The sequence below is a fragment of the Nomascus leucogenys genome, chromosome 3, assembly GCF_006542625.1.
Source record: "Nomascus leucogenys isolate Asia chromosome 3, Asia_NLE_v1, whole genome shotgun sequence".
In the NCBI taxonomy this organism is placed as follows: domain Eukaryota; kingdom Metazoa; phylum Chordata; class Mammalia; order Primates; family Hylobatidae; genus Nomascus; species Nomascus leucogenys.
Genome location: NC_044383.1, coordinates 60,233,389 through 60,260,248, shown reverse-complemented (window position 1 = coordinate 60,260,248; position 26,860 = coordinate 60,233,389). Strand labels below are relative to the sequence as shown.

Below are 26,860 nucleotides of genomic sequence, written 5' to 3'. Positions count from 1 at the left end.
TTCAACTCATTTTACAAGGCTAGCAGTCTTAATACTCACACCTGACAAGAATAATAAGACAAAGAAAAATTACAGACCAGTCTCACCTGCAAATTGATTTTTTAAAAGAATCCCAATTAAGAGAGCAGCAAATCAAATCCAGAACTACATTTAAAAAACAAACCAAAAAAAAACACCAAGATGGACAATTTGGGTTTATGCTAGGAATGCAAAATTAGTTTAAGTATCATCTAGCCACGTAATACATAATATACCACTTGAAAGAATAAACCAAAACAAAAAAAAGCTTTATATGATATCTTATAGAGACTTCTGTATCTTAATAGATACAGAAAAGGTCCCTTTTAAATGTATTCATTTAACAAATACCTACTGAGTATGATTCAACCATCATTCTAGGGAGAGGTATACAGCTAAATCAAAACACAGAAGCCTCTCATGAGACTTAATTCTAGTGAGGAAAAGACACAATATTTAAAATTGCAGTATGTACTACTCAAATTATCTTTAAAAAATTTCTTAAATCAATAAGAACACAACCCAACTGAAAGTTACTTTAAGCAGAAAACTGAAAAGCCAACAAATTTTTAAAAAACATACAACTTCATTTGCAAATAAGTGAAACATAGGCTAGTGAACTCTCACACTCACCAGACTAGCAAAAACTAAACATATATGACAATATCAAAGTTTAGAATATAGAGCAACTAGAAGGCTTATGTTCTTCTAATGAGAATTACATTAGTACAAACAGCAAAATAGCTTGTCATTATCTACAATACTGAAGATGTATATAACTTATGATCTATCTGTTTGACTCCTATGTATGTACTCTGCACATATATATGTATGTATGTACTCTGCACATATATTTTCTGTATATACAACAGAAAACATGCACAAGAATGTTCACTGCACAATTTTAACAGCAAAAAACTAAATGTCCACACTGATTAATATGCAGCATAGTCATACACAATGAAATTATACTTTCTTCAATAATGTGTATAAATGTCTGGAACATGAAGATGAATGAAAGCAAGCAAGCCATTTCATATAAAGTTCAGAAATGTAAAACTAAGTAAGAACATAACATGGTAAAACTGAAAGGCAAAGCAAGGGATTAACACAAACTAAATTTAGAGTATTTCTAAGGGGGAAATAGAAGAAATAGCATCAGGAAAAACACAGGAGACTTCAAAATGACTATCTCAAATTTCATACTTTCTGTGATCAATAAATAGTCTGCTAAGCATAAAAGTGTATGTCAAGTAAACATCAAAGATGTTGATATTGGCAAGACTGCTGTGGTAGGCAGCTTCTAAAGTGGCTCCTGATAACCCCGCTTCTGTATTCATGACCTGTGTAATCTCAGCTTGAGTGTGGGCTGGCACTAGTGACTCACTGCTAAGGAACAGAATATGAACAAAAATATTGGAAGTTACTTCTGAGATTAGGTGACAAAAAGACTGGCTTCCATCTTATTGCTCTATCCTGCTCTCACTCTGAGACGCCCTGGCTGCCATGTTGTGAGCTGCCCTATAGAAAAGTCCACGTGACAAAGAACTGATGTTACAGGCCAACAGAGATAAAACCTGAGGCCTGTCTAAACCCATGTGAAAGAGCTTACATGTCAACCGTCCCCCTTATGGAGTCTTGGGATGACTGCAGTCCCACCAGACACCTTCCTTGTAGCCCTACAAGAGAACCACCCAACTAAGGTGCATCTGGATTCCTCACCCAAATCTACCGTGAAATAAAGTTTGCTGTTTTAAACTGCTAAATGTTGAGGTAATTTGTTACATGACAGTAGATAACTAGTACAACTGCTGACAGTATAGCAAAGTGAGTCAGACATCTGCTGTGTAAGTTCTAAGAATACACAACTTGAGAATAAAAATCATTTACAGGGTTGAACTGAGACTTCGTACTCTGAAGAACAGTCGTTTTCCCCATGGATATTTTTGGTTATTTCCCCCTCTCAATGGTATTTATTCAAGGTTTACACTGCAATGCCATTTTTTTAACAAAAAAAAAATTGTTAAATAAAATGGTCAGACAAAAGGCTAAATAATTCATGCTATAATTCACAATTGTATAGCAACAAAGAATCACATTCCAATGTATAAGCCTTAGTCCTTCATAACTTTTTAACCTCATTTTTTTATCTGTGAATTAGGGATAAGATTACAACTCTAGAAAATCAAATAATAAATATGCAAATCCTCTAAGATTTTAAGTCATATTAGTAGCAACTATCCTTTACTGACTCTCCATAATATACACAGAACTGTATCACAATCTTCACTTACATTAGCTGATTCGATACTTTTCCCAACAACTTTGATACACAATTTACATATCCTGAAATTCACAAATTATAACTGTGTAATTCAATAATGTTTAGTAAATTTATAAAGTTCTATAGCCATCACTACAATCCAGTTTTAGAACATTTCCATTACTCTGAAAAAAGTTGTTTTGTGCCAGTTCACAAATAATCCCCAATCCCACCCCTAGCTTGAGGTAACCACTGATCTGCTGTCTCTAGAGATTTGCCTTTTCTGGTCATTTTACATGCATAGAATTATATAAGATGCAGTCTTCTGCATGTGGCTTCCTTCACTAAGCACAGGGGTTGGGACTTTTTCTCTGTTAACAGATAATAAATATTTTTCACGTTTGCAGCTTATACATCTCTGTTGCAACTACTCATCTGTGCTGCTATAGCGAAGCAGTCATAGACAACACATAAACAAATAGACACAGCCAGGTTTATAGAAGCCATGCCATAATTTGCTGATTTGTAACTTAGATTGCTGAATATATTAATATAGTCCATTGTATGGGCATACTACATTTTATTTAAACATTCACCAGTTGTTAGACATTTGAATACTTTCCAGTTCGGGACTACTATAAAAACTGCTACTACGAACATCTTTGCCTAAGACATTGCATTCATTCCTGTTGGGTAAATTCCTAGGAGTGGAACTGCTGGACCATATAGGAAATTTAACTTTTTAAACAAGTTACAAATGGCTGGGTGTGGTGGCTCATGCCTGTAATCACAGCCCTTTGTGTGGCCTAGACAGGAGGATAACTTGAAGCCAGGAGTTGGAGACTAGCCTGGACAACACAGTAGATACCCTGTCTCTACCAAAAAAAAAAAGGAAGTTACAAACTGTTTTTCCAAAACAACTATACCACATTACCTTCCCAATAGCGGCATTCAAAGATGCCAGTTTCCCTATATTCATGGCAGCACTTGGGCATTATCTGTGGTTCTTATTACGGCCTGTTACAGACTGAATGTTGGTGAGCCCATAAAATCCATGTGTTGAAACCCTAACTCCCAATGTGATAGTATTTGGAGGTGGGGTCTTTGGGAGGTAATTAAGATTAAATGAAGGCACAAGGTGGATCCCATCATGGGACTGGTGTCCTCAGAAGAAGAGGAAGAGAGACCAGAGTTCATTCTCTGTCTCTGCCATGTAAGGACACAGCAAGAAGGTGGCCATCTACAAGACAGGAAAAGGGTCTCCGTCAGGGACTGAAGTTGTTGAGACCTTCATCTTGGACTTCCTAGCCTCCAGAATTGTGAGAAATAAATGTTTATTGATTAGGTCACCCAGTATGTGGTATTTTGCTAGAGAAGCCCAAACTGACTATAAGACAGATTTTGGTACTGAGAAGTGGGCTGCTGTCCTAACACGTATCTAAAAATATGGAGGTCACTTTGGAACATGCCACTGGACAATTTTTTTTAAAGTAATGTTATAAAATAGCAAAGAACTTGGGAACTGTGTTCTAGTGTTTTGTAGAAGGCAAAGTTTGCCAGTGATGAAACTGAATATTTAGCTAAGGAGATTCCTAAGCAAAGTGTTGAAGAAGTGGCTTGATTCCTCCTGTCTGCTTAGAATAAAACGAAAAAAGAAAAAAACAAAAAGGAATTGTTAAACAAAATGAGCCAGAACTTGAAGATCTGGAAAATTCTCAGCCTATCCACATTGCAAAAAAAAAATGGAAAAGCTTGAAGAGAACACTAAGGGTGTATTTGATAAGCAGATTAGTGAAGATATGAACCAAGAAGAACCTAATCAGCCATCCCAGCAGAAACACTGCCAGTTTGAACTGAAGGGGAGGAAGATTGGATGAAATGAAGGAAGGCTGATAGGCTTCTTGGATCCTAGAGGACCAGATCATAAAGTTGTTTGGCTATGAAAATGTACTACTCTATAAGACAAAAAAAGAATGTCCCCAAAGGTGATTAAGAGATCAAGGCTGCATCCTCATTTCAAAGGGGGTGGGAGGGGATTGTCTAGGTTTCAACATGTCAGAGAATAGCTGCCTCGAAGCCTTGCGGGTACAACTCCTACCCAGCAGAGCGCTGAGGTTTAACCCTGCCCCACAGAATGGTAGAGGCAGGACCATCACCACAGTGGGTCCTGAAGGCATAGCATCAAACCAAAGAAGATTATTTTTGAGCTATCTTATAATTCTAATAGTATCTGCATTGCTAGGTTTTTTACTTTATTGAAACCTTTTTGTCCTTCTGAATTTTCCCTTAGAATGTCTATCCTATACCTGTACTGCTATTATATTTTAAAAGCAAATAACTTATCTGGTTTTAGAGGTTCACAGCCAGAGAAGAATTATGACTCAGGATAAATTTTACTTGTGGTCACACACATATTGATTTAGAAAATATTCAGACAAGACTTTGTACTTTAGAGTTGATGCCCCAACAAGACTCTTGGGGCTGTTAGGATGCAATAAATGTATTTTGCATAGGAAATGGACATGGATTCTGGGCTGCCAGGAGTGGAAAGTTATGCAGTAAGTTTGTCCCCCCAGAATTCATATGTTGAAGCCCTAACCCCAATGTGATAGTACTTGGAGATGAGGCCTTTGGGAGGTAATTAGGTTCAGATGAGGGCATGATGCTAGGGCCCCTATGATGGCATTAGTGTCCTTATAAGAAGAGAAAGAGACCAGGGTACATGCACTTGATCATTACTTCACTCTCTCTTTCTCTCTCTATGCCATGTGAGGACACTGGGAGAAGGTAGCTAGCTACCTATAAGCATGGAAGAAGGCCTTCATTACAAACCAAATCTGCCGGCTCCAGAACTATGAGAAATACATGTTCGTTAAGACTCCCACTCTATATTTTGTTATAGCAGCCTTAACTAATAAGACAGCATTCTAGTTGATGTGCTGGTGTATCTCATTGAAAACATAATTTACATTTCCCTAATCATTAATGATGCTGAAGATCTTTCTATGGGTTTATAAGCCATTCATAAATCTTCCTTGATGAAATGCCTATTCAAATATTTTGCTCATTTTTTAATTGAATGGTTTTATTAATGATTGGTAAGATACATTCTGAATATAAGCCCTTTATGATTTATACATGATTTACAAATATGTTTGGCTTGTTTATGGCTTATACTTATTTTTGTTTTAATTGTGTCTTTTGAAAGACAAAGATTTAATATTGATGAAGTACAACTTATTAAGGTTTCTCCTATGAATCATGCTTTTGGTGCCATATCTAAGAACTATTTTTCTAACTTAAGGTCACCAAGATTATATTCCTTAATTTCTTTTCCTTTTTTTTTTTTAATTTGAGACGGAGTCTTGCTGTGTGACCCAGGCTGGAGTGCAGTGGCATGATCTTGGCTTACTGCAACCTCCGCCTCCTGGGTTCAAGAGATTCTCCTGCCTCAGCCTCCCCAAGTAGCTGGGATTACAGGAGTCTGCCACCACACCCAGCTAATTTTTGTATTTTTAGTAGAGACAGGGTTTCACCATGTTGGCCAGGCTGGTCTTGAACTCCTGACCTCAAGTGATCTGCCGGCCTCAGCCTCCCCAAGTGCTGGGATTACAGGAGTGAGCCACTGTGCCCACCCTCCCTTAATTTCTTCTAAAAGTATTATACTTTTACAGCTTAGGTCTATGACTGACTTTTGAGTATGGTATAAGGTAAGGCTCAAAAAAAAATCATTTTTTTGCATATAATAGTCCAACTTTCCTAACAAAATTTTTTTTAATTGAATGGAATTAAACTGAATTGGCACAGCTGTTGAAAATCAACTGACCATGAATACAAAGGTTTATTTTAGGACTCTGAATTTTATTCCATTGCTCTATATGCCTGACCATCTGCAATAATATATAGTCTTGTTTACTGAGTTTTATATTATGTTTTGAGATCTGAGGATGTAATTCTCTAATGTCATTTTTCTTTTCCAAATGTTTTTTGGCTACTGTAGATCCTGTTGACCTCCACGTAAATTTTAGGATTGGCTTGTCAGTTTTTCAAAAATATTTTTAAAAGTCTGCGTGATTTTAATAGAGGCGCATTCAACTTATAGGTCAGTTTGAGAGAAAACTGACATAATTGCATCTTTACAGCATTGTGTTTTCAACCCCATAATATGGAATTGTTTATTTAAATCTTCTTTAATTTCTATCAGCAATTTTTCTGTAGTTTTCAGCATAGAAATCTTACACTTTTTTGTTAAATGTGAAGTACCTTTTTCACTCTTTTTGATGGTTTCTGATTGGAATTGCTTTTTTCATTTCATCTGAATTGTCTGTTTCTAGTTTTCATATCAATCTTATACTTGTGATCCTGCTAACCTTACTTACTGGTTGTATTTGTCCATACGTAGGTTCCCTGAAATTTTCTACCTATAGAATCTTATATCACCTGTGAAAGTAAGACAGTAATAATTCTTCTTTTCCAGTTTGGATGTATTTATTTAAGTAAATATTTAAATAACTAAATAATAAAAATTAATATTTAAGTACATTTATTCATTTAATTATGTATATGTATTTATTTATTTAGACTTATCACACTGGCTAGAATCACCAGTACAGTGTTAAATAGCAATGTTGGGAGCAGACATAGTTATCTTGCTCCTAATCTCAGAAGAAAAGTATTCAATCTTTCACCACTAAGTATAATGTAGCTGTAGGTTTTTCACAGATGTCCTTTGTCAGCTTGGGAAGTTCTCCTCTGTAACTACTTTGCTGATAATTTTTAATCGATGATCGATACTGGAATTTTTTTTTGCATCTATTGAGATGATCATTCATTTCTGTCCTATGTATGCTAACATGTATGTTAAGTAAATTAATTTCTGGATATTAAAGCAACCTTACTTTTCTGAGATGAATTCACTTTTGTCATACAATTTCTTTTCGTTTTTTTTAATTTGAGATGGAGTCTTGCTGTGTGACCCAGGCTGGAGTGCAGTGGCTTGATCTTGGCTTACTGCAACCTCTGCCTCCTGGGTTCAAGAGATTCTCCTGCCTCAGCCTCCCCAAGTAGCTGGGATTACAGGAGCCTGCCACCATGCCCAGCTAATTTTTGTATTTTTGTCACATAATTCTTTTTATATGACGCTGGATTCAGTTTCCTAAAATTTTAAGAATTCTGTGTCTACATTCATGAGGGATATTAGTCCACAGTTTCCCTTTCTTGTGATGTCTTTACATGATTTTGGTATGAAGGAAACAATGGCCTCAAGTGAGTTGGGAAGTGTTCCTTCATCCTCTATTTCCTAAAAAGGTTGATAAAGGATTGGTATAATTTCTATCTATAATACATAAATAGAAATTGGTATAATTTCTTATTTAAATATATAATTGGTATAATTATTTAAATACATAATATGTGAAATTCTTCACATATTTCTTACGTGACGAAATCTAGGTATGGGGTTCTCTTTGTGGGAATATTTTAAATAAATAATTCAACTTCTATGCCTGCTACAGTGCTAATTTCTTCTTAAATCAGTTATGGTAATTGATTCAATTGGAAAATTGTCTAGGAATTTATCCAATTCATCTAATATGTTGGTATAAAGTTACTCAACATTCCTTTGTAACTCTTTTAATTTCTGCAAAGTTGGTAATGCCACTTCTTTCATTCCTTATTTTGATAATTTATATCCTTTTTCCCTTTCTCTCCCCCTTTCCCGATGCCCTAAGTCTAGCTAAAGATTTGCTGATTTCTTTTTTTTTCAAAGAACCTACTTTGGTTTGAATTTTCTTTATTGTTTTTCTGTTTTCTATTTCATTGGTTTCTGCTCTGACCTTTATTTTTCTTCTGCTTGTTTAAAGTTCAGTTTGCTCTTCTTTATCTGTTTTCCTAAGGTAGAAATTTAGGCAGCTGAGAATTCTTTTTTAACAGAGGAGTTTAAAGCTGCAAATTATCCTCTGAGCTCTGCTTAAGCTATATCCCATAAATTTTGATATGTTACATTTTTGTTTTCATTCTGTTCAAAATAGTCTCCAATCTACCTTGTGATTTCATCTTGATCCATGGGTTATTTAGAAGTATGTGGTTTAAATGCCAAATACTTGTGGATTGCCAAGATTTTTTTCCATTGCTGGTTTCTAATTCAATTATATTATGATTGGAAAATGCACTTTGTATGATTTTTAATCCTTTTAAATTTACTGATAATTATTTTATAACCTATCATATAGTCTATACTGAAGAATGTTCTTTGTGTGCTTTAAGTCAATTGCGTTCTGCATCCATTGGGATACAATTTTCTATATTTGTAAGTTCATCAATATTGTTGTTTACATCTTCTTAACCTTCACTGATTTTCTAACTGTTCTATCAGAAAACAATTATTTCCTAACCAATGAAGAGTTGGTTACTCAAATTTCCAACTAATATTGTTGAATTATCTATTTCACCTATCAATTCTGCCCATTTTGAATTTGTGTATTTTAAAGCTCTGTTAATAGGTGCATATATAATTTTTCTGTCATTTTAATGATTAACCATTTTATCATTATGAAATGTCCATGTTTGTCTTAAAGTCTATTTTATTTGATATTAATATAGTCATTTCAGCTGTCAGAGTTACTACTTGCATGACATCTTTTTCTAACCTTTTCTTTAAGCATATACTATTTGTGTCCCTGAATCTAAGGTGTTTCTCTTATAGACAACGCATTGACGAATCTTCATTTGTTGATCCACTATGACAATCTCATTTGATTGGGGGTATTTAGACTACTTACACATAATATAACAATTATTGAAATGGATGAAATTACATTTGCCATTTTATACTTTATTATGTCTTTTTTGTTGTTCCAGGCTTCTCCTTTACTACCTTATTTTGTATTAAAAGTTAGTTTCCACATTACCAATTCCTGACTTATTTTATAGATATTTATAGATTTATAAAATAAGTATATTTTTGAGTCATTTTCTTAGTCGTTGCTATGGGGATTATACTACATACCTAAATTTATCACAATTTACCTTCAATTAATATTCACACAATACAGGCAAAATATATTTTTTTAAAAACAAGCTCCAAAATAGCTCTAATACTTCTTTTTCTTTGTGCCATTCTCATCATGTATTTTATGTCTACATATTATAAACCCTAAACCCAACATTTACAGTGTTATAATTATTGCTTTATACAATCTTAAATCTTTTACAAAGGTAAGAAAAGGAGAAAAGATATAGTGCCTTTATATTAAACATTAACCATTATAATTTCTGATTTCTTTCTTCCTATGAATTTGGTTTACTGCCTAGTGTCATCTCCTTTCATCCTTAAAGACTTCCTTTAGCATTCTTGTAAGAAAGGGCTTCTTGCAATGAATTTTCTCAGGTTTTATCTTGGAATGTCCTGTTCCACCTTCATTTTTAGAGGATTTTAGAGGACACAGAAATCTTTATTCTTTTTTCTTTTCATTTTAGTGCCCTCCGGTGTCCACTGTTTCACATTAGAAGTTAGTCACTAATCATAAAGATGCTGTCATGTAATTTTTTGGCTGCTTTTAAATTTTTCTCTTTGTCTTTGGCTTTTAATAATTTAACACTGATTTGTCCAGGTCTGTATCTCTGTTTTTCCTACTTGGGTTTCACTGAGCTTCTTAGATGGGTAGATTGCTTTTTGGCCATAATTTCTTCAAACTTTGTTTCCTGCCCTCTTTTTTCTCTTTTTATTCTGAGATTCCCATCACACATACATAGGTAAACCTGATGCTGACCCACAGATCTCTGTGGCTCTATTGATTTCTCTTTAATCTTCTTTCCTCTCTGATCTTCAGATTAGATCATCTACCTTTGAAATTCACTGCTTCTTTCTTCTGTCATGTCAAACCTTTGGTAAGACTCTCTAGTAAATTTTTCGCATCAGTAACTATATTCTTCAATCTCAGAATTTTCATTTTGTTGTTTTTAAAATCATTTATCTCCTTTTTGAACATCTCTATTTGTCACACTTTATTTTCATTCTTAGCTTACTTTGCTGCTTTAAACTGATTTACAATAGCTGCTTTGAAGTCTTTGTCTGCTAAATCTAATATCTAGAAATACTGTTTCCACTATATGCTGTTTTGCTTAGCATTGTTCACATTTTCCCATTTCTTTGCATATTTTGTAATTTTATTGAAACTGGACATGTTAGACAATATGTTGTAGCAACTCTGTATTGTGCTTTTTGCTCCTGAAGTTTGCCTCTTTAATTCCTTCATTCACTTATTTGGCAGGGTTAAGTCTGTAAAATCTGTTTTCCACACAGTGTGCAACTGCTGATGTCTCTATTTTTTTTTAACTATTTTTTTAGTTTTTATCCCAGCTCAAAAAAATATATATTTATTTAAATTACTGTTTTTAAGCCTGGCTTCCTAGGGATTGCTCCTGTGTCTATATAGCTTAATAATCAGACAATAACCAGAAAGAAACTTTTCTCAAACAACTCAAGCCAGTAAGGCTTCCAGCCCTTGCCAATGAACCTGCATATTGGTAGGAGAGTGTATTAAAGTTCAGGCCAATTGCCCCTGGCTTTTCCTTTCTGGTCTCCTACACACATGTGTAGAGCCTCTAGGGGAGCCAGGAGTACATGACTAGGTTGAGCCCTCTCCAGTCTCCAAAACACATGTATGCAGCTTCAGCCAGACATATGCTTGTCCCAATTATGACCACAATCCCTTGCTAGTAGAATCCTGGGTCCTCTCCACTCACCTGACTCCAAGATTGTCACTTCCATAAACGATAGCACTAGAAGTGAGCACCACCCAACTGAGTGAGTCCCCTTCTAATACAGCAGCACAGCTGTAGGTCCTCCCTGGACCCACCCTGCCCTGGCAGATCTTCTGCAATAACCAAGCTGGAAGTTGGGGGTAGGGAAACATAACAGCCCTAGGCTGAAATACAGGAAACTACCACTGTCCCTTAGCAGTTTTTAAGCATAAACACTTTTCAGACTGTTGTATGTTTTTCACTGATTGCTAAAGAACTGAAGCTGTTGTTTTCTGTTCAGTTTTGTCCAACTTCATATTTGTTTTCTGGTGAGAGAATCTGCCAGTTTTCATACTTGGCCATGGCTGAAATCCCACCCCACTCACTCAATCTTAACAACACGGAAGTACACATTATTCTCTCTCATTAACAAAGTAAGAAATTCAAGTGAGTTTCCCTAAATTACACAGAAAATAAAAAATTCATGAATTTCACAAATATTTGAGCACCTACTATGTGCCAATATCTGTTCTTTGTGCTTACAACACATCAAGGACCAAAAGAGATAAAGATTCCTGCCCTAGCACAGTATAAATTCTAGCAGGGAGATACAAACAATGAACATAACTAAATTATATAAGGCATCAGAATGTGATTAAAGGCTGTAAAGAAAAAAAATAGACTAGGATAAAATGAGCCAGAGACTGAAGGTAGGCCTCTTTCACAGATAACATGTAAGCAAAGATTTAAAGGCTAAAGGAGTTAAATTAGTCAAGTAAATAACTGGAAGAAAAGCATTCTAAGCAAAGGGATCATAAAGCAAAGGGTCTAAGGTAGAAGTGAAACTGAAATGTTCAAGGAACATTAATAACAACATTAATATAACAGTGATGGAGAGATGTACCAGTTGTCTACTACCATGTAAGAGGCTACTCAAAACTTAGTGGTTTAAAAAAACATTTATTGACAGATTCTATGAGTCAAGAATATGAGCACAGTTTAGCTGGGTCCCCAAGCTCAGAACTTCTCCCAAGGCTGCAATCAAGATGTTAGCCAATGCAGCAGTTATCCCAAGGCTTGACTGGGGAAGAACCTGCTTCCAGGTTCACTCACTGAGTTTTTGGCAGGATTCAGTTCCTCACTAGCTGTTGGCTGGAGGCCACTATCAGTTCCTTGCTACGTGGGCCTCTCCATGAGGCAGCACACAAAGTGGCAGCTTGCTTAATATGAGCAAGCAAGAGAAAAAGCCAAGGAGTACAAGCAAGACAAAGTCACTGTCTTCTACCTCATCTCAGAAGTGACATCCCATCAGCATCATTTTAGCCACATTCTCTTTGGCAGACGCAAATTTCGAGGTCCAGCACACACTCAAAAGGAGGGAATTACATAAGGGCATGAATATTAGGAGGTGGACAGCATTGTGGGCCATCATGAGAGTTTGCCTAGCACAGCAAAATAGTAGATGAGGACAAAGAAGTTTGTGGGGTGGGGAAGAATGTCAGATCACATAAGGCCCTGCAGGCTTCAGTAATGACTTTGTCATTTCCTGTGAATTACATGGGAAGCTACTTCAGGGTTTTGAGCAGATAAGGAACAGAAGTGTCATATTTTTAAAGAATCACTCTGACTGCTATATTGTGAATAAAACAAGGGTAGAAAAGACAGACTCCTGTGATAACCCCAAAAGAGACAATGGTGTCTTAGACAGGATTATAGCCAGAAAGAAAAAGGTAGTGAGAAGTGGTCAAATTCTAGATAAATTTTGAAAATCAAGCACAAGGGAATTTTCTGCCATATTTGACATAAAATGTGAAAAAGTAAAGATTCAAGGATGACTCCAAGGTTTTCAGTCTGAGAAACTCTATCCTTCTTGTTGTTATCCACTACAAGAAAAAAAACCTACTGTATGACAGATTAAAGGTCAGTTGCTTTAGAAATGTTCAATCTGAGATGTCTTTGATTTTTTGGTAGAGAGTTCTGTAACGGTTGGACATAGGATTGTGACGTTCCAGAGAGGTCTGCACAAAGATTCGAAACTGGGAATTGGGCATATAGGTGATATTTAGAAGGAAGCAATGGTATAAAATCACCAGAAGGTTAACTGAAACAGAACAGGTTCAAGGATTAACCGCTGGGGCATACAAATATTTTCAAAGGTCAGAAAAAAGAGAATGAACCAAGAAAGGAAACTCAAAAGGCACAACCAAGAACATAAGAAGAAAAACCAAGAACATATGTCTCAATCTCCAAAATCTAGAGTGTGAAGGAAGGTTTATGATATTAACGTGAGAAATCACCAGTTCATTTGGAGACAAAAAGTACAAGTCACACTAGTTATAAGTTCAAGAGATCACTTGCTTTCTTAGTATTTCCAACTGGAAACAAATTCTTAGGCTAGTAGGTCTCTAGAGATTATCTAGATAATCTCTTGGGCAAACTTAACCAGAAACCACTTAGAAAACATCCCCTTTAATTAAGAATACTTTCTTTTAAAAGGGGGGAAAAGGGGCAGGAGACAGGACACAACTGTATCTTATCAAACAAGATTTTATAAAAAGGATTTTGAATCAAACAAATCTCAAAATCAGTCTCAGTCTTTCTATCTTGTCTGGAAAAGCACTGAAATATATTATTAGAGATGTTTTCAAAACAATAGTTTTGATGAGATACTAGTCAGTTCTTTCAATATTAACTTTCCTATATCATTGCATTAACAGAGAAAATTTCTCTTGTTCTCTTATCTGATTTGAATAAACAGCAGTGAATAACACCTATTTAGCACTAATCACATGTCTCACACTCCTAACATTATGAAGTAGGTACTACTTTATCACCATTTCACAGGTGGAGAAATCACAAAGAAGTCAACTTCAAAGGTCTCACGTACTCTTCTTAAGTTAGATTCTAGGAGTTGTAAACCCTACTATGATTTGAATGTGTCCCTCAAAGTTCATGATCACTACCCAATATGGTAGTTTTGGGAGGTAGGGCCTAATGGGAGGTATTTGGGTAGCAAGGGTGACCGCTCATGAGTGGATTCATGTCATTATCACCTGAGTGGGTTCATTATAAACGGCTGTGTGCCCTCTCCTCCGTTGCCCTTCTGCCATGGGATGACAGCAGGAAGGCCCTTACCAGATGCCAGTTCCTTCATCTTGAACTTCCCAGCCTCCAGAACTGTGAGCCAATAAATTTCTGTTCCTTACAAATTACCAAGTTTTGAGTATTCTAACAGCACAAAACACACTAAGATAAACCTAAGTTCAAAATACATAAAAAAGTTTCCAGATACAAATTATCAGCACCTAATCAATAGGGAATGAAAAGAAACTTCCAAAAAACTCTCTTAGGTGCTCTAAAAGTCTGGCATAGAAACTGGAACTGAAAAGCTTCCCAGTTCATCTTATTCTCCCTTAGTTCCATAACTTAATTCATCTAAATATGTGTACACTTTGACTCACTCCTATTTTTACTACAAAATTGTTTAACAGCAAAAAAAAAATGTTATTAAACACCTAACAAACTTGGATTTTTGACTATGAACATCCATACAATGGAAAGCAATGCAGTAAAAATCTTTTAAATGTACATAGATAATATCTTCTTAACAGCTGCATTTGAAAAGACCAAATATTGTCAACAACCCCATTTTTCATCAACACTAGCATGGATAAATAAACTATGGTATGTTAATATAATAATAAGAATCAACAGAGTACTGTTGCCTGCATCAATATAGAGGTTTCAAATATAATATTATGCACTAAAGAAGCCAAACACAAAACATTATGAACTATATGATTCAATTTACATCTACACACAAGATGATAGCCTGAAAACTAGTGTCAAGAGAAGAAAGTCTATGTGGATGATATGGTTTGGCTCTGTGTCCCCACTTAAATCTCATCTTGAATTGTAATAATCCCCATGTGTCATGGGAGGGACCCGGTGCAAGGCAATAGAATCATAGGGACAGGTATTTCCCATGCCGTTCTCATGACAGTCAGTAAGTCTCACGAGATCTGATGGTTTTACATAAAGGGGAGTTCCCCTGCACATGCTCTTGCCTGCCACCATGTTAGATGTGACTTTGCTCCTCCTCACCTTCCACCATGATTATGAAGCCTCCCCAGCCACATGGAACTGTGAGTCCATTAAACCTCTTTTTCTTTATAAATTACCCAGTCTTGGGTATGTCTTTATTAGTAGTGGGAGAAAAGGCTAATAACATGAGGAAATGATAGGCCAATTACAGAAGAACTAATCAAAAATAGCCTCAAATAATTCCTGCTTAGGGTTTGGGACAGTTTTAATTCATTTACCCCCTGCCTTTCATTAACTTCTTTTACATGAATTTCCTTTTACTTAATGTTTTTTCTCACTTCTTATTTTTGCATGCCTGCAGGGGTTGTAGAAATAGGGAGAGCCAAATATAAAGATAAAAATAAATTTGAAATAAAAACAATTTAGATAAAAGGCTAAATAAAACACAGACAACATAAGGGATAAAAGGACTGCATAGCAGGCTTAAATATGAAATTAAACAGAACTCAGAAGTCACTGCTAAGCCTGCATAGCAGGTCTAAATACGAAATTAAACAAAACTCAGAACTAAAAACTCACACAAGGGCAGTTTTATAAAAGAAAATAGTAGGCTGAGTGTGGTGGCTTATGCATGTAATCCCAACACTTTGAGAGGCCAAGGTGGGAGGACTGCATGAGCCCAAGGAGTTCAAGTTTACAATGAGCTATGATCACGCCACTGCACTCCTGCCCAAAATACAGGGAGGAAGGAAGGAAGGAAGGAAGGAAGGGAGGGAGGGAGGGAGGGAGGGAGGGAGGGAGGCAGGCAGGCAGGCAGGCAGGCAGGAAGAGGCAGGGACGGAGGGAGGGAGGGAGGGAGGGAGGGAGGGAGGGAGGGAGGGAGGGAGGACTAAATAAAACATTCAAAAGAAATAAAAGGTACAAATTACGAATCCTTAAAGTTCCTGGGGCGGGCATAACCTTCCCAGATGAGGGAGTCTCCTGATCACAGAGTACTTAGGTGTGCAGGGAATAGGATGAAAATGAACAACTTTACCCTCTCATACTTCAACAAGCTCCAGAAAACTGAATCTGCTTTGTAAGTAGCTTCAGTTAATGAGGATTATTAATAACTAATCAACAGCTGGGGAGTGTTCACAAGGAGAAGCAGCAGGCAGCCTGATTTCTGCCAGCTTCTCAGAACAAAACACCCCAAATTCCATTAATGTAACAGAAGATCCTTAAAAATGTGGTTTCCAGACCCTAGGATTTGCAGAGATCCTTTCAGGGTATTCACAACATCAAAACTATTTGCATAATGATACTAAGATGTTATGTGCCTTTCCACTATGTTTACAGTTAAACTAATGCTGCAAAAACAACAGTGGATAAAACTGCTGCCCCTTTACAGGAATCAAGATAGTAGACTCAAATTACGCTAGCAGTCATTGTATTCTTCAGGGAGGAGGGAGATTTGAGCCTTTTATTCACAAAAGTCCCTTTTGAAGCAGTAAAAATTCTAGTGTCCACATTTGCATATACATCCTTTCAATATTCTGTGTGACAGGAAATACACATAAACCATGCTGTACTTGTGTTTCGCATCTCAATTTTGTCTGCGCTCTTTGAGTTGTGAGCTACACTAGCCACTTTTTTTTCAAAGAACATCATTTTTACTTGAAAGAACAACTGACAGATAAGCAATGGTTATCCAGACTTGATTATTAGACAGGCTTTCTCAAAAATAACAGTGAGACTGTCACTCCAAAGGAAATAAGTGACAGTATTTGTTACCAATGATAAAACTGAAGCTTTCAAGAGAAAATTAGAATGTTGGAAAACTTGAATCTATCTTTGAGCTTTACAGCTTCTCAATACATACTTTTCTGATAAGAGTAATGGCGGTATTAACAAATGTGGTTTTTTCAATGTATAACGATATGTGTCAACATTCAGAAGATCTGTATTATTCACTGAACAAGTATTTTCCAAATGAGTGAGGCATAATGTCAACTGTCTTATTTGGCATTTGACAAATGGACAAAAGATCCATTCAAAGTGCAAATAGGCCAATAGATTTCGATGTCATGGAGTATGAAAAAGCAGTGAGACTATAAATTTGAATCAGTAGTTTGAAAGTAGTTAACACTCCTAAACAATTTCATTGAAGAAGATGACTAAAATTTCTTTAGGAGTTTTAAGAGTTTAAATCTTTTTGATCAGTTTCTCTTCTATGGAAAACTAACTAGCATCTAAACCAGCACCTAAACTGGTGCCTAAGAAAACTTGACACACACAGAAAAAACCCTGCATTAGTAACTCTATGAAGGAAAATATGTATACAGTTTACTCTAAGTTATCACGAATTAAGCATCTAAACATTAATCTTAATATTCTAGAAAAGAGATTATCACATGATCTGTTAACAGAAAGCTCTTCTTTTGAAAACACACATGGAACCCGAACATAAAAGACAATTAAAGCATAAGTAGGTCCCATGGAGTCAATGCTTAGCCACCTTATCCCTCAAACCTTTATCTTATTACACATGCACATGAGACATCTTTAGAAAAGCCACTGACTTAGGCCACTGGTTTCTAAACTTGGCTGTGCTAAAATCAGAATCAGCACCATTAACTTTTTAGTAATAGATTCACGGGCTGCCTATCACAACAAAGTAAATCAGAATCTCTCTGGATACAATCTACCATTCTGTATTATTTAAAATGTCCCCAGTGGGCAGGCGCAGTGGCTCACACCTGTAATCCTAGCACTTTGAGGCAGGCAGATCGCTTGAGGTCAGGAGTTCGAGACTAGCCTGACCAACATGGCAAAACCCCATCTCTACTAAAAATACAAAAATTAACTGAGCATGGTGGCGAATGCTTGTAATCCCAGCTACTCGGGAGGCTGAGGCAAGAGAATCACTTGAACTTGGAAGGCGAAGGTTGCAGTGAGCCGAAATTGTGCCACTACACTCCAGCCTGGATGACAGAAGGAGGCTCCGTCTCAAAAAAATAAAAAAGGGGTCTGGGCAAAATGAGTGGCTCACATCTGTAATCCCAGCACTTTGGGAGGCTGAGGCGGGAGGATCGCCTGAGGTCAGGAATTCGAGACCAGCCTGGCCAACATGGTGAAACTGTCTCTACTAAAAATACAAAAATTATCCAGGCGTGGTGACATGTGCCTATAATCCCAGCTACTAGGGAGGGTGAGGCAGGAGAATTGCTTGAACCCAGGAGGCGGAGGTTGCAGTGAGCAGAGACTGCACCACTGCACTTCAGCCTGCACAACAGAGCAAGACTCTGTCGCCAAAAAAAAAAAAAAAAAAAAAAAAGACCCCAGATGATTTCTGAAGCTGCTCTTGGGAGTTCAGTGCTGCTAATCATTCTTACAAGTAACATCCCCAGTACTATTTATCAAAAGGCAGCTCACTTAACAGTAAGAAGCTACAGCTGAGGAAATAAGAACTACTTTGGGCTATATGCCATTTACTAACAAAGTGATCTTCAGCATCTCTCCACATCAATTTCTTCATCTGTGAAAGGTAGAAAATACAAAAAAAAAAAAGGAGAGAGGGCATTCATGAAAACCAGATAAGATTTTGAATGTAAAAGTCTTACACAGGGCCTGGCAAGGTTAGATCATGAAAATATGTTGATATATTAGGAGGGATAGGAAGGATTAGACGAACTTAGCCTCTGACAGAAGAGATGGACAAAAACTGTGTTTTCTATTTGAACTCTGTATAGTCCTCAAAATCCAGGAGAAGACATATTAGATGTTTCCTATTAGGGCAGTTAGATAGTACCTAGCATTTCAAAAGAAACAGCGGAGCTTCAGGATAGTAACTACCTTCAAAGCTGTGGAATCCTTTCAGACTCCTAGCTGTAGGTCACCGCTGGGTCAGAGCCAAAGGCCTATTAGCCATAGCTGAGATGGAGATGACTAATATTATACCACTAACCATTCATATTATCCAATTAAATTTTCTTGTTTTGATTCCATGGTCATAAAACAAATTTTTCAATTCATAATCTGGCTTTTTAAACAAATTTTTTTCCTAGATCAGTGTCTCAACTATCCTATTCAAAGCAATTATATTTCTCACTATAAATTAAGTTCTACAGGAAATCAAGCCTTAAGTCCCAAGACATCTACTGTTTGTAATGATTACCTTATCTCCCAGGCATTTAAAATGATACTAAGGGCATATTATCCTTGAGTGGACTGAGAACACACCATCTTTGGGAGGACTAAGAAAAATACTTACTAAAATTCTTTTCTGTGGGCTTAATTCTCTCCATAGAACAAACTGAAAAAGGCTGCATGAATTAACATTCCAGTTTACAAGTCTTTTGCGAACTTAGTTACAAAGGATTAGTCCAATGGCCTCTAGGTTCAACGATAAGATACAGTTCACAGACCTTGACTTCACTAAGGTATAAATTGGCTTATCTCATCATATCTTCTACAGAATCACTACACTTTAGTGTCATACAGGTGACAGACCTCCCCCCAAAACTTTGTGTAGAAGTATTTATATTCTATTTATACTAAAAAGGCAACATTCTACTTAATATAGCTCCATTTCAAAACTTTTTACTTAATAGGTCAAAATTGTATTTTATTATATTTAATATATTCATCAGAAATATTAAATTATATTTTGAAATTTCATAAATTCTAAAATCTACCCAAAAGAAATAAAATTTCATGGGGCCTACAGATTTTAGATCAGGATAAAGGCAAAGGAGCAAAGCAGCTGAATTAAAATTCAATGGGGCCGGGCACGGTGGCTCACGCCTGTAATCCCAGCACTTTGGGAGGCCAAGATGGGCGGATCACTAGGTCAGGAGTTAAAGACGAGCCTGGCCAACATCGTGAAACCCCGTCTACTAAAAATACAAAAATTAGCTGGGTGTGATGGTGTGTGCCTGTAATCCCAGCTACTCGGGAGGCTGAGGCAGGAGAATCGCTTGAACCCATGAGGCAGAGGCTGCAGTGAGCCGAGATTATGCCACTGCACTCCAGCCTGGGCAACAGGGCGAGACTCAGTCTCAAAAAAAAAAAAAAAAAAATTCAATGGAACTCGAAAACATATCCTATCCATAGAAACTTCTGTAGATTTTTTTCAGTTTCCCATTTAATGTCCTACTGAAATCTTATTCAGCATCTTTATTGCTGAAAAAAATGACATCCCTCTCCTAACTCAACAATTACACTTTTTTAATAAAACACAAGTTTCATGTTTATTTAAAGGGAAAATTTTGGAAACATTTAGCTTTTGTATTATTATAAAGCTTTTATAATCTAATACTGAGAAGGATGTTTGAGGGAGGGAAGGAGGAGGAGCCAAGCAACCATTAAGTCCGGGATTAAAATGACTCTGTGGAGAATAAAGTTGGTAGTACAAATTCCCCGGAGACTGCAGTCTACCATTGGCAATACTTAGAAAAAAGTTTTAGGAAGGACCCTTTTCATTTTTTAAAGCATCTCCAGAAAAGTTTCTTCCCTGGCTCTTAGAGCCAGGCCGGCAACCTTTGATATGCAAATGCAAGCCATTAGAAACTGGGTCCACCCAAACATGGCAATACCCGCACTCTTCTTCTTGCCCTTGCCCCACATGTTCCTGGCGACATGGCCGCCCCCACATATCCCCACCTGTGTAGAACATCATGGCACCCTGTATTTGCATATTAAAAGCTAGGGTGGGAGGGTCCGTTTTGTTTTGGTTTTTTTTTGCAGGCTATGTGGATGACATGCCTGGTCAAACCAATCCCCTGGGCCCTGTGCAAATCAAACACTGCCACCTCCAGCCTCTTCATATACCTGACTGGTATCCGTGGCAGGCGGGGTTCCCTCTCTTGGCTTTGGAGCTCCCCTCCCTCTGTCTCTGTACAGGAGAGCTTCTTCTTTCTTTCTTCACCCTTCTTTCTTGCCTATTAAGCTCCCTGCTCCTTAAAACTACTCCATGTGTGTCCATGTCATTTTTTTCTAATTCGACCCAAGAGGAAGAACCTGGGGTTCTCCACTCATTGGAGCCGTATCAATATTTTGGTTAGCAGTCCAAATAGGAAGAGAAACTGAAAGATACTTACTATAGTAACCATATAATACAGTGTCCTCAATCTGTCTGCTGACATTAGCATTAGCCCAGTCCTAGGATAAAAGGAAACAATAGAAATATTAATGAAACATCCATTTGCCCAACAATTAAGAGTCAAGTTTTAATACGACTGAATATCACTTCCAAAATCTATCCACTCAAATAAAAACAATCTATGTCTTCAATAAGTGAGAGACAGACAATAGACAAATTTCAGTATGTAAATGCTGCGATAAGACAACACAGTTCTGGCAAAACACAAAGACAAAAGGCACCTAACCCAAACTGAAGATCAGGAATGGCTTCTCAAAAATGACTAAACTGAGACCTGAAAGGAGGGAGAATGATCTCAGGGAAACAGAGAAAATAGTAGGAAGGAAAGAAGGGAGAAAAGAACATACACAGAACGTTTGAAAAAAACTTCAAGAAGCTAAATATAGATTCAACTGAGCTTTTAGAAAGGGAAGAGAAAGCAGGTGGAGAGAGGGAAGAGAAGGACATGTATGTCAGGGGCTTGTGAGTCATGTTGAGTATTTTGGACTTTGTCCTAAGAGCAATGGAAAATAGTGATGAATTTTATGCAGAGAGTAACAAACGTGATTAGTACCTCAGAAAGAACATATTTGAACATATTATACATTTTTAAAAAAACCTACAGGAAAAATCAGTCTAATCTCCTTTGCATTCATCCCACACAAGTGTTGTTCAAATTACTAAGCTTAGAAAATATAATTCAAATTAATCTTTTCCGATAGAAAAAAAAATCTATACCCTATTATGTCAGAACTAAGGTACAATGTCAAGCCTTTTGGCCTATACTCTAAATTCTGTGCATGTGAAAAATTAAACGTGGAGACTCTAAAGGACTTATCACTGCTATTAAGTATAAAGCAAAATTTAGAATCCAGGTCAATGTTTTATAAACACTTAAAGAGCTCAAGTCAGTGTCAACATTCTATGAGTGCTCTTAAAAAAGGGGATCAATATTTAATTCTCTTAAGATAATTTAGGATTTTTCTTTTCTTTTCTCCTTTTTTTTGCCCATAAACACCTCTAGCAATGAGTAGCTATAAATTTCTTGCTGGTAAAATATAAAAAAATGTAGAAAATCCAAACTTACTTCTACAAAGGCAAAACCTTGATATCCAAAGCACAATAAAAACAATATGTTCCCAATAGTAAAAAGGAATAGTAACAAACCCTTAATAGGCCAAATAGAAACATTTATGTTAACCATATAAAAAATAAATCACAGGATATAAAAAATTTAATAAATGGAAAGTCACCTGTTCCCACATGTAAAGACTGTAAATACCAATTGCCATTCAAATTAATCTTAAAATTAATATGTATCACCAATCGAAATCCCACTGTGCTAGGAGGTAGAGTATATTAACATATTGATTCTAAAAATCATCTGACAAAACAAGCTAGGGCCAAAAATAAATTTGAAAAAGACCAACAAGGAGGAATTTCCCAATTACTATCCTTTACTAATAAAACGTGAAAATCTACTATTATATAACCTTTCACCTACCTATTGGCATAATTTAAAACAGTAACATCCAGTAATGCCAAAATGTGGAGGGAAAGCCATCTGCTACACAATAAGATAGTCTACCATGTAGACATTCTTTATTGAATCGATCCTAAATATATTCACACAAATTAGGATGGATATTAGTACATAGATATTTTATTCATTGGACAATACTACTTGTCCAACAAATTACCTCAAGAGCTCTTACAAAGCGATAAGCTAGCCCAAATGGGCCCTTCCTTTCCCACACAGCAGGAGCTGTACCAAATTCCATTACTAATTGGACTAAGAGACCCAGACTCTCCAGGTGTTCAGCAATTGGTATGTCCTAGCACTCAGTGAACCATTTGTACCTACTCAGCTCATATTCTTTGGCACCCAAGTCCAAGGTGTTTATTCTATCTGCAAGACCATTCTTAAGAGGCCAGTTGCGGTGGCTTACATCTGTAATCCCAGCACTCTAGGAGGCTGAGGCAGGTGGATTGCTTGAGGTCAGGAGTTTGAGACCAGGCATGGTAGTACACGCCTATAATCCCAGCTTCTTGGAAGGATGAGGAACGAGAATTGCTTTAACTTGGGAGGCAGAGGTTGTAGTGGGCCAAGATCATGCCACTACACTCCAGCCTGAGCAACAGAGCAAGACTCTGTCTCAAGAAGAAAAAAAGAGAGAGAGAGAGAAAAGACTAGGAGGTTATATGCCTCTACTAAAGCACCTGCACTTTGGGAGAGTCTCTCTCTTTGCCTAATGTAAAGTTACAAAAGAACCTGAGCACTTGCTGACCCTTGTCAGGGTAAATTAGAGCCTGTACTAAGTAACATTTATTGGTTTTTGGCCAAGAGTCCTTTACCCAACAATATTTGGTGTAGGGTTGTTTAAAATATTTTTAAAAGAAAAATGAAACTGGAGACAATCTAAATGCCAGAATAGAAATAGTAAAATTTACTTCTGTACATGCATAACATAGAATAACATGTTGACATTAAAAACAATGAGACCTATATAAACTAGCATAGAGGGATATCTATGAAGTACTTTTGAGTAGGAGGAAACAGAACAAATCACAACCAAAAGTTTTAACACATGTAATCTTTGTCTAAAAAATGTAATGAAAGAAATATCCAAACATATTATAGAAAAAATGAAAAGAAAATGTAAGTAGCGCTTACCACAAAGAATGGGAAAGCACTGGGGAGAATTCTGTGCAATGACTGAAAATTTTTTCAGCAATGATTCAAGTATCCAAATGAATATGTACATAACCAAACCTTCAATTCCCAAGAGCTGTGCTTCTTTAGTGATTACTTCTGTATCAAAACGGAAGTTTAAAAGTATTTTTGTGGGTTTTGCTTTGTTTTTGAGACAGGGTCTCTCTCCGTCACCCAGGCTGCAGTGCAGTGGCATGATTATGGCTCACTGCAGCCTAGACCTTCCCAGGCTCAGGTGATCCTCCCACCTTCAGGCTTCCAAGTAGCTGGGACCACAGTGCATGCCACCACGCCCAGCTAATTTTTGTATTTTTTGTAAGAGACTGCGTTTCACCACGTTGCCCAGGCTGGTCTTGAACTCCTGGACTCAAGTGATCTGCCTGCCTCAGCCTCTAGGTTTATAGGTGTGAGCCACCGTGCCTGGACTAACAGGATTTTGAAGATGAGCAAATTAAGAACAATGTATCAATGGGCCAGAGAATAATGACAACTATCTTTTTTTTACTTCTTATATGTTATACAAACTTCCCACCAATTTCCAAGACAGCCCCAGGAGGTAGTAATGTCTCCACTGAGAATCACTTAAAAATTAGTTTAAAATTGGACAAAATCCCAATCTCAAAAAAAAAAATTAAAAATACAAAGTCTGAAGGTTAACTTGAAGCAAAAGAATCACTGAAATTTAGCATCTTTTACTCTATAAGGATCTTTTGCCTAACCAGTTCTTGTGGCAACAAGAGTATTGCTGTTACTATTTTAAAGCTACAAATATGTGTAAGATATACAACATCACTCAAGTACTGTTAGTGTATTTGGCTTTTACATACTCTCTTGCCTCCAAGATACTTGATGTATTGTCAAGAGAGCTTAGTTTGTAAAACTTTCCTTCTAATTTTGGGAACCACTATGACCCTGATAAGTTTTATAAACTATTGCCTGTCAAAGTAGAAACTAAAAGAAACTTCAGAGTCATTTAGGACACAAAGGAATGTGAGACAATCAAGAACTAAATAAAGAATATTAACGAAGAATATTTCAGAAGACAAAGATATGAATTCCACAGAACAAGAATGTGGTCGCATATGTAAATTCCATTCCCCATTTTTCAAGTTGACTTTTGAAACCTGCTACATAACCCAAAACTCCAAAATGATTCTCCTCACTTTTACCTGATAACTTCACCATAAAAATGGTGGTTCTCATTCAGGAGCCATTTTGATCCCCATGGGGCATTTGACAATGTCCGGAGACATGGTGGGCAGAGTCAGTATACTACAGGAATCTAGGAGGTAAGAGGTCAAGGACGCCACTAAACACCTACAGTTCACAGGGCAGGCCCCCTAACAAAGAATTATCCAAGGCAAAATGTCCATGATTGAGAAATACTGATTTAGAGGTCTCTAAAATAATTTGCAGCCCCAAGACAGGAGCTCACTCAACTTACTATTAAATCTAAAACATATCTCCATTTGTATCCAAATTCTAGACCTTCTTTCCTCTGAAGTACCCATACTCCTATTACACCCAACCCTTTCACTTTCACTCACCCTTCTGGAGGAAACTGCACCTGCAATGATACCTTCTCTCCCCTCAAAAATTTCTCTCACCGCACTGAATTCTAAAGTATACAAATTCTAGTAACTATTAAACACAAAGAGATACACAAACACCACAAATAAAAACACCTCCATTAACTCCTCTTCTCACTTTCATAGAGCAAAAACTTCCTGAAAAGTTGTCAGTATTCCCTATCACTTCTTCCTTACTTCTCTGTCCATATTTAACCCACTCAACCTAACCACCCTACTGTTCTGCCGAAATTATTTTTCATGGTCACCACTGACCAAAGCCACCAGTCACTTCTCTACCCCGTTCACTTCACCTCTCAACACCACTGAAAAAAGCTATCATTCTTTCTTCCTGAAACACATTATTCTGATTCCCATAAAGCCTCCTTCTTCTGTTTTTCTTATCTCTCAGGTTGCAGATTCTCCCCTTCAGCTGACCTTCTACACAATAGAGAATTCAGTCCAATGTCAAGGCTTCTCTGAGTACTCAGTCTTCCCAGCTCCTAATCAGTCCATAACTGTAGATATCATAGATATCATCCATATGTTGCTTCCCAAATATTTCTCTCCAGCCCTAAGCTCTTCACAGAGCTTCAATTCCCTACTTAACACCTCCACCTGGATAGATAGTACAGTACACACTTTAAAGGTAGCCTGTCCGAACTGTAAGTCTTTTCTCTGCACCCCCTCACTTGCCCATGCACGTGCACATGCCCTCTTATTCCTCTAGGTTTCCCTATTTCACTAAGGTATACAAAAACCTAGGCACCGGTGCTCCAGTTTTCTTTTTCTTTCACCTGTCCCCCTATATCTAATCTATCAGCAGATCCCAGCGGCTCTACCTCTAAAATACATGCCAATTTTAATCATTTTTCTCCACTAGCACCACTCTAGCCCAAGTCACCTTTATCTTTTACCTTCATTAACTTCATATTGCAGTTAGGAGAAAATCAAAACTTACTAATATTACTTAAAAGTCATGAACAATCTGGCTCCTGCCTTATTCTGGATCTCAGCTTTTACCAAAGCAAAACCCTCAACAATAAATGTCAGCCAAATGAGCCAAGTTCATCCTGGCTTAAAGCCTCTATATTTGCTGCTGCTTCTCCCCGAAGGCTCTCTCCCTCCGGCTCTTTACTAGGTTGGCTCCTCATCCAGGTATCATGGCAAGAAACCTCAGCAGTTTTGCCTTCCTATCCCCCTCTCCAAAACACTCATAACCTGACTAGACTCTCAGATCAATCTGTTGTATTTCCTCATAGAATTTATCACTATAAAGTTACCTTATTTTATTTGTTGACTATTGATCTGGCCTTGCAGACTAAGCTCCATGAGAAAAGCAACCTCTTTTGCCTTAATGATTAATCTCCAGTACCTACAACTGTCAGGCA

At 37.0% G+C, this 26,860-nt stretch overlaps 1 protein-coding gene across 1 annotated transcript in view; it reads right to left on the bottom strand.

The window, feature by feature from the left end:
* The window catches only part of LMBRD1 (LMBR1 domain containing 1), a 123,744-nt gene that overhangs the window by 85,282 nt on the left and 11,602 nt on the right, over positions 1–26,860 (bottom strand). The window contains exon 3 of the mRNA XM_003271088.3: positions 21,148–21,208. Within this exon, the coding sequence (XP_003271136.1) occupies positions 21,148–21,208 (61 nt within the window). The remainder of the gene's footprint in view (positions 1–21,147; positions 21,209–26,860) is intronic.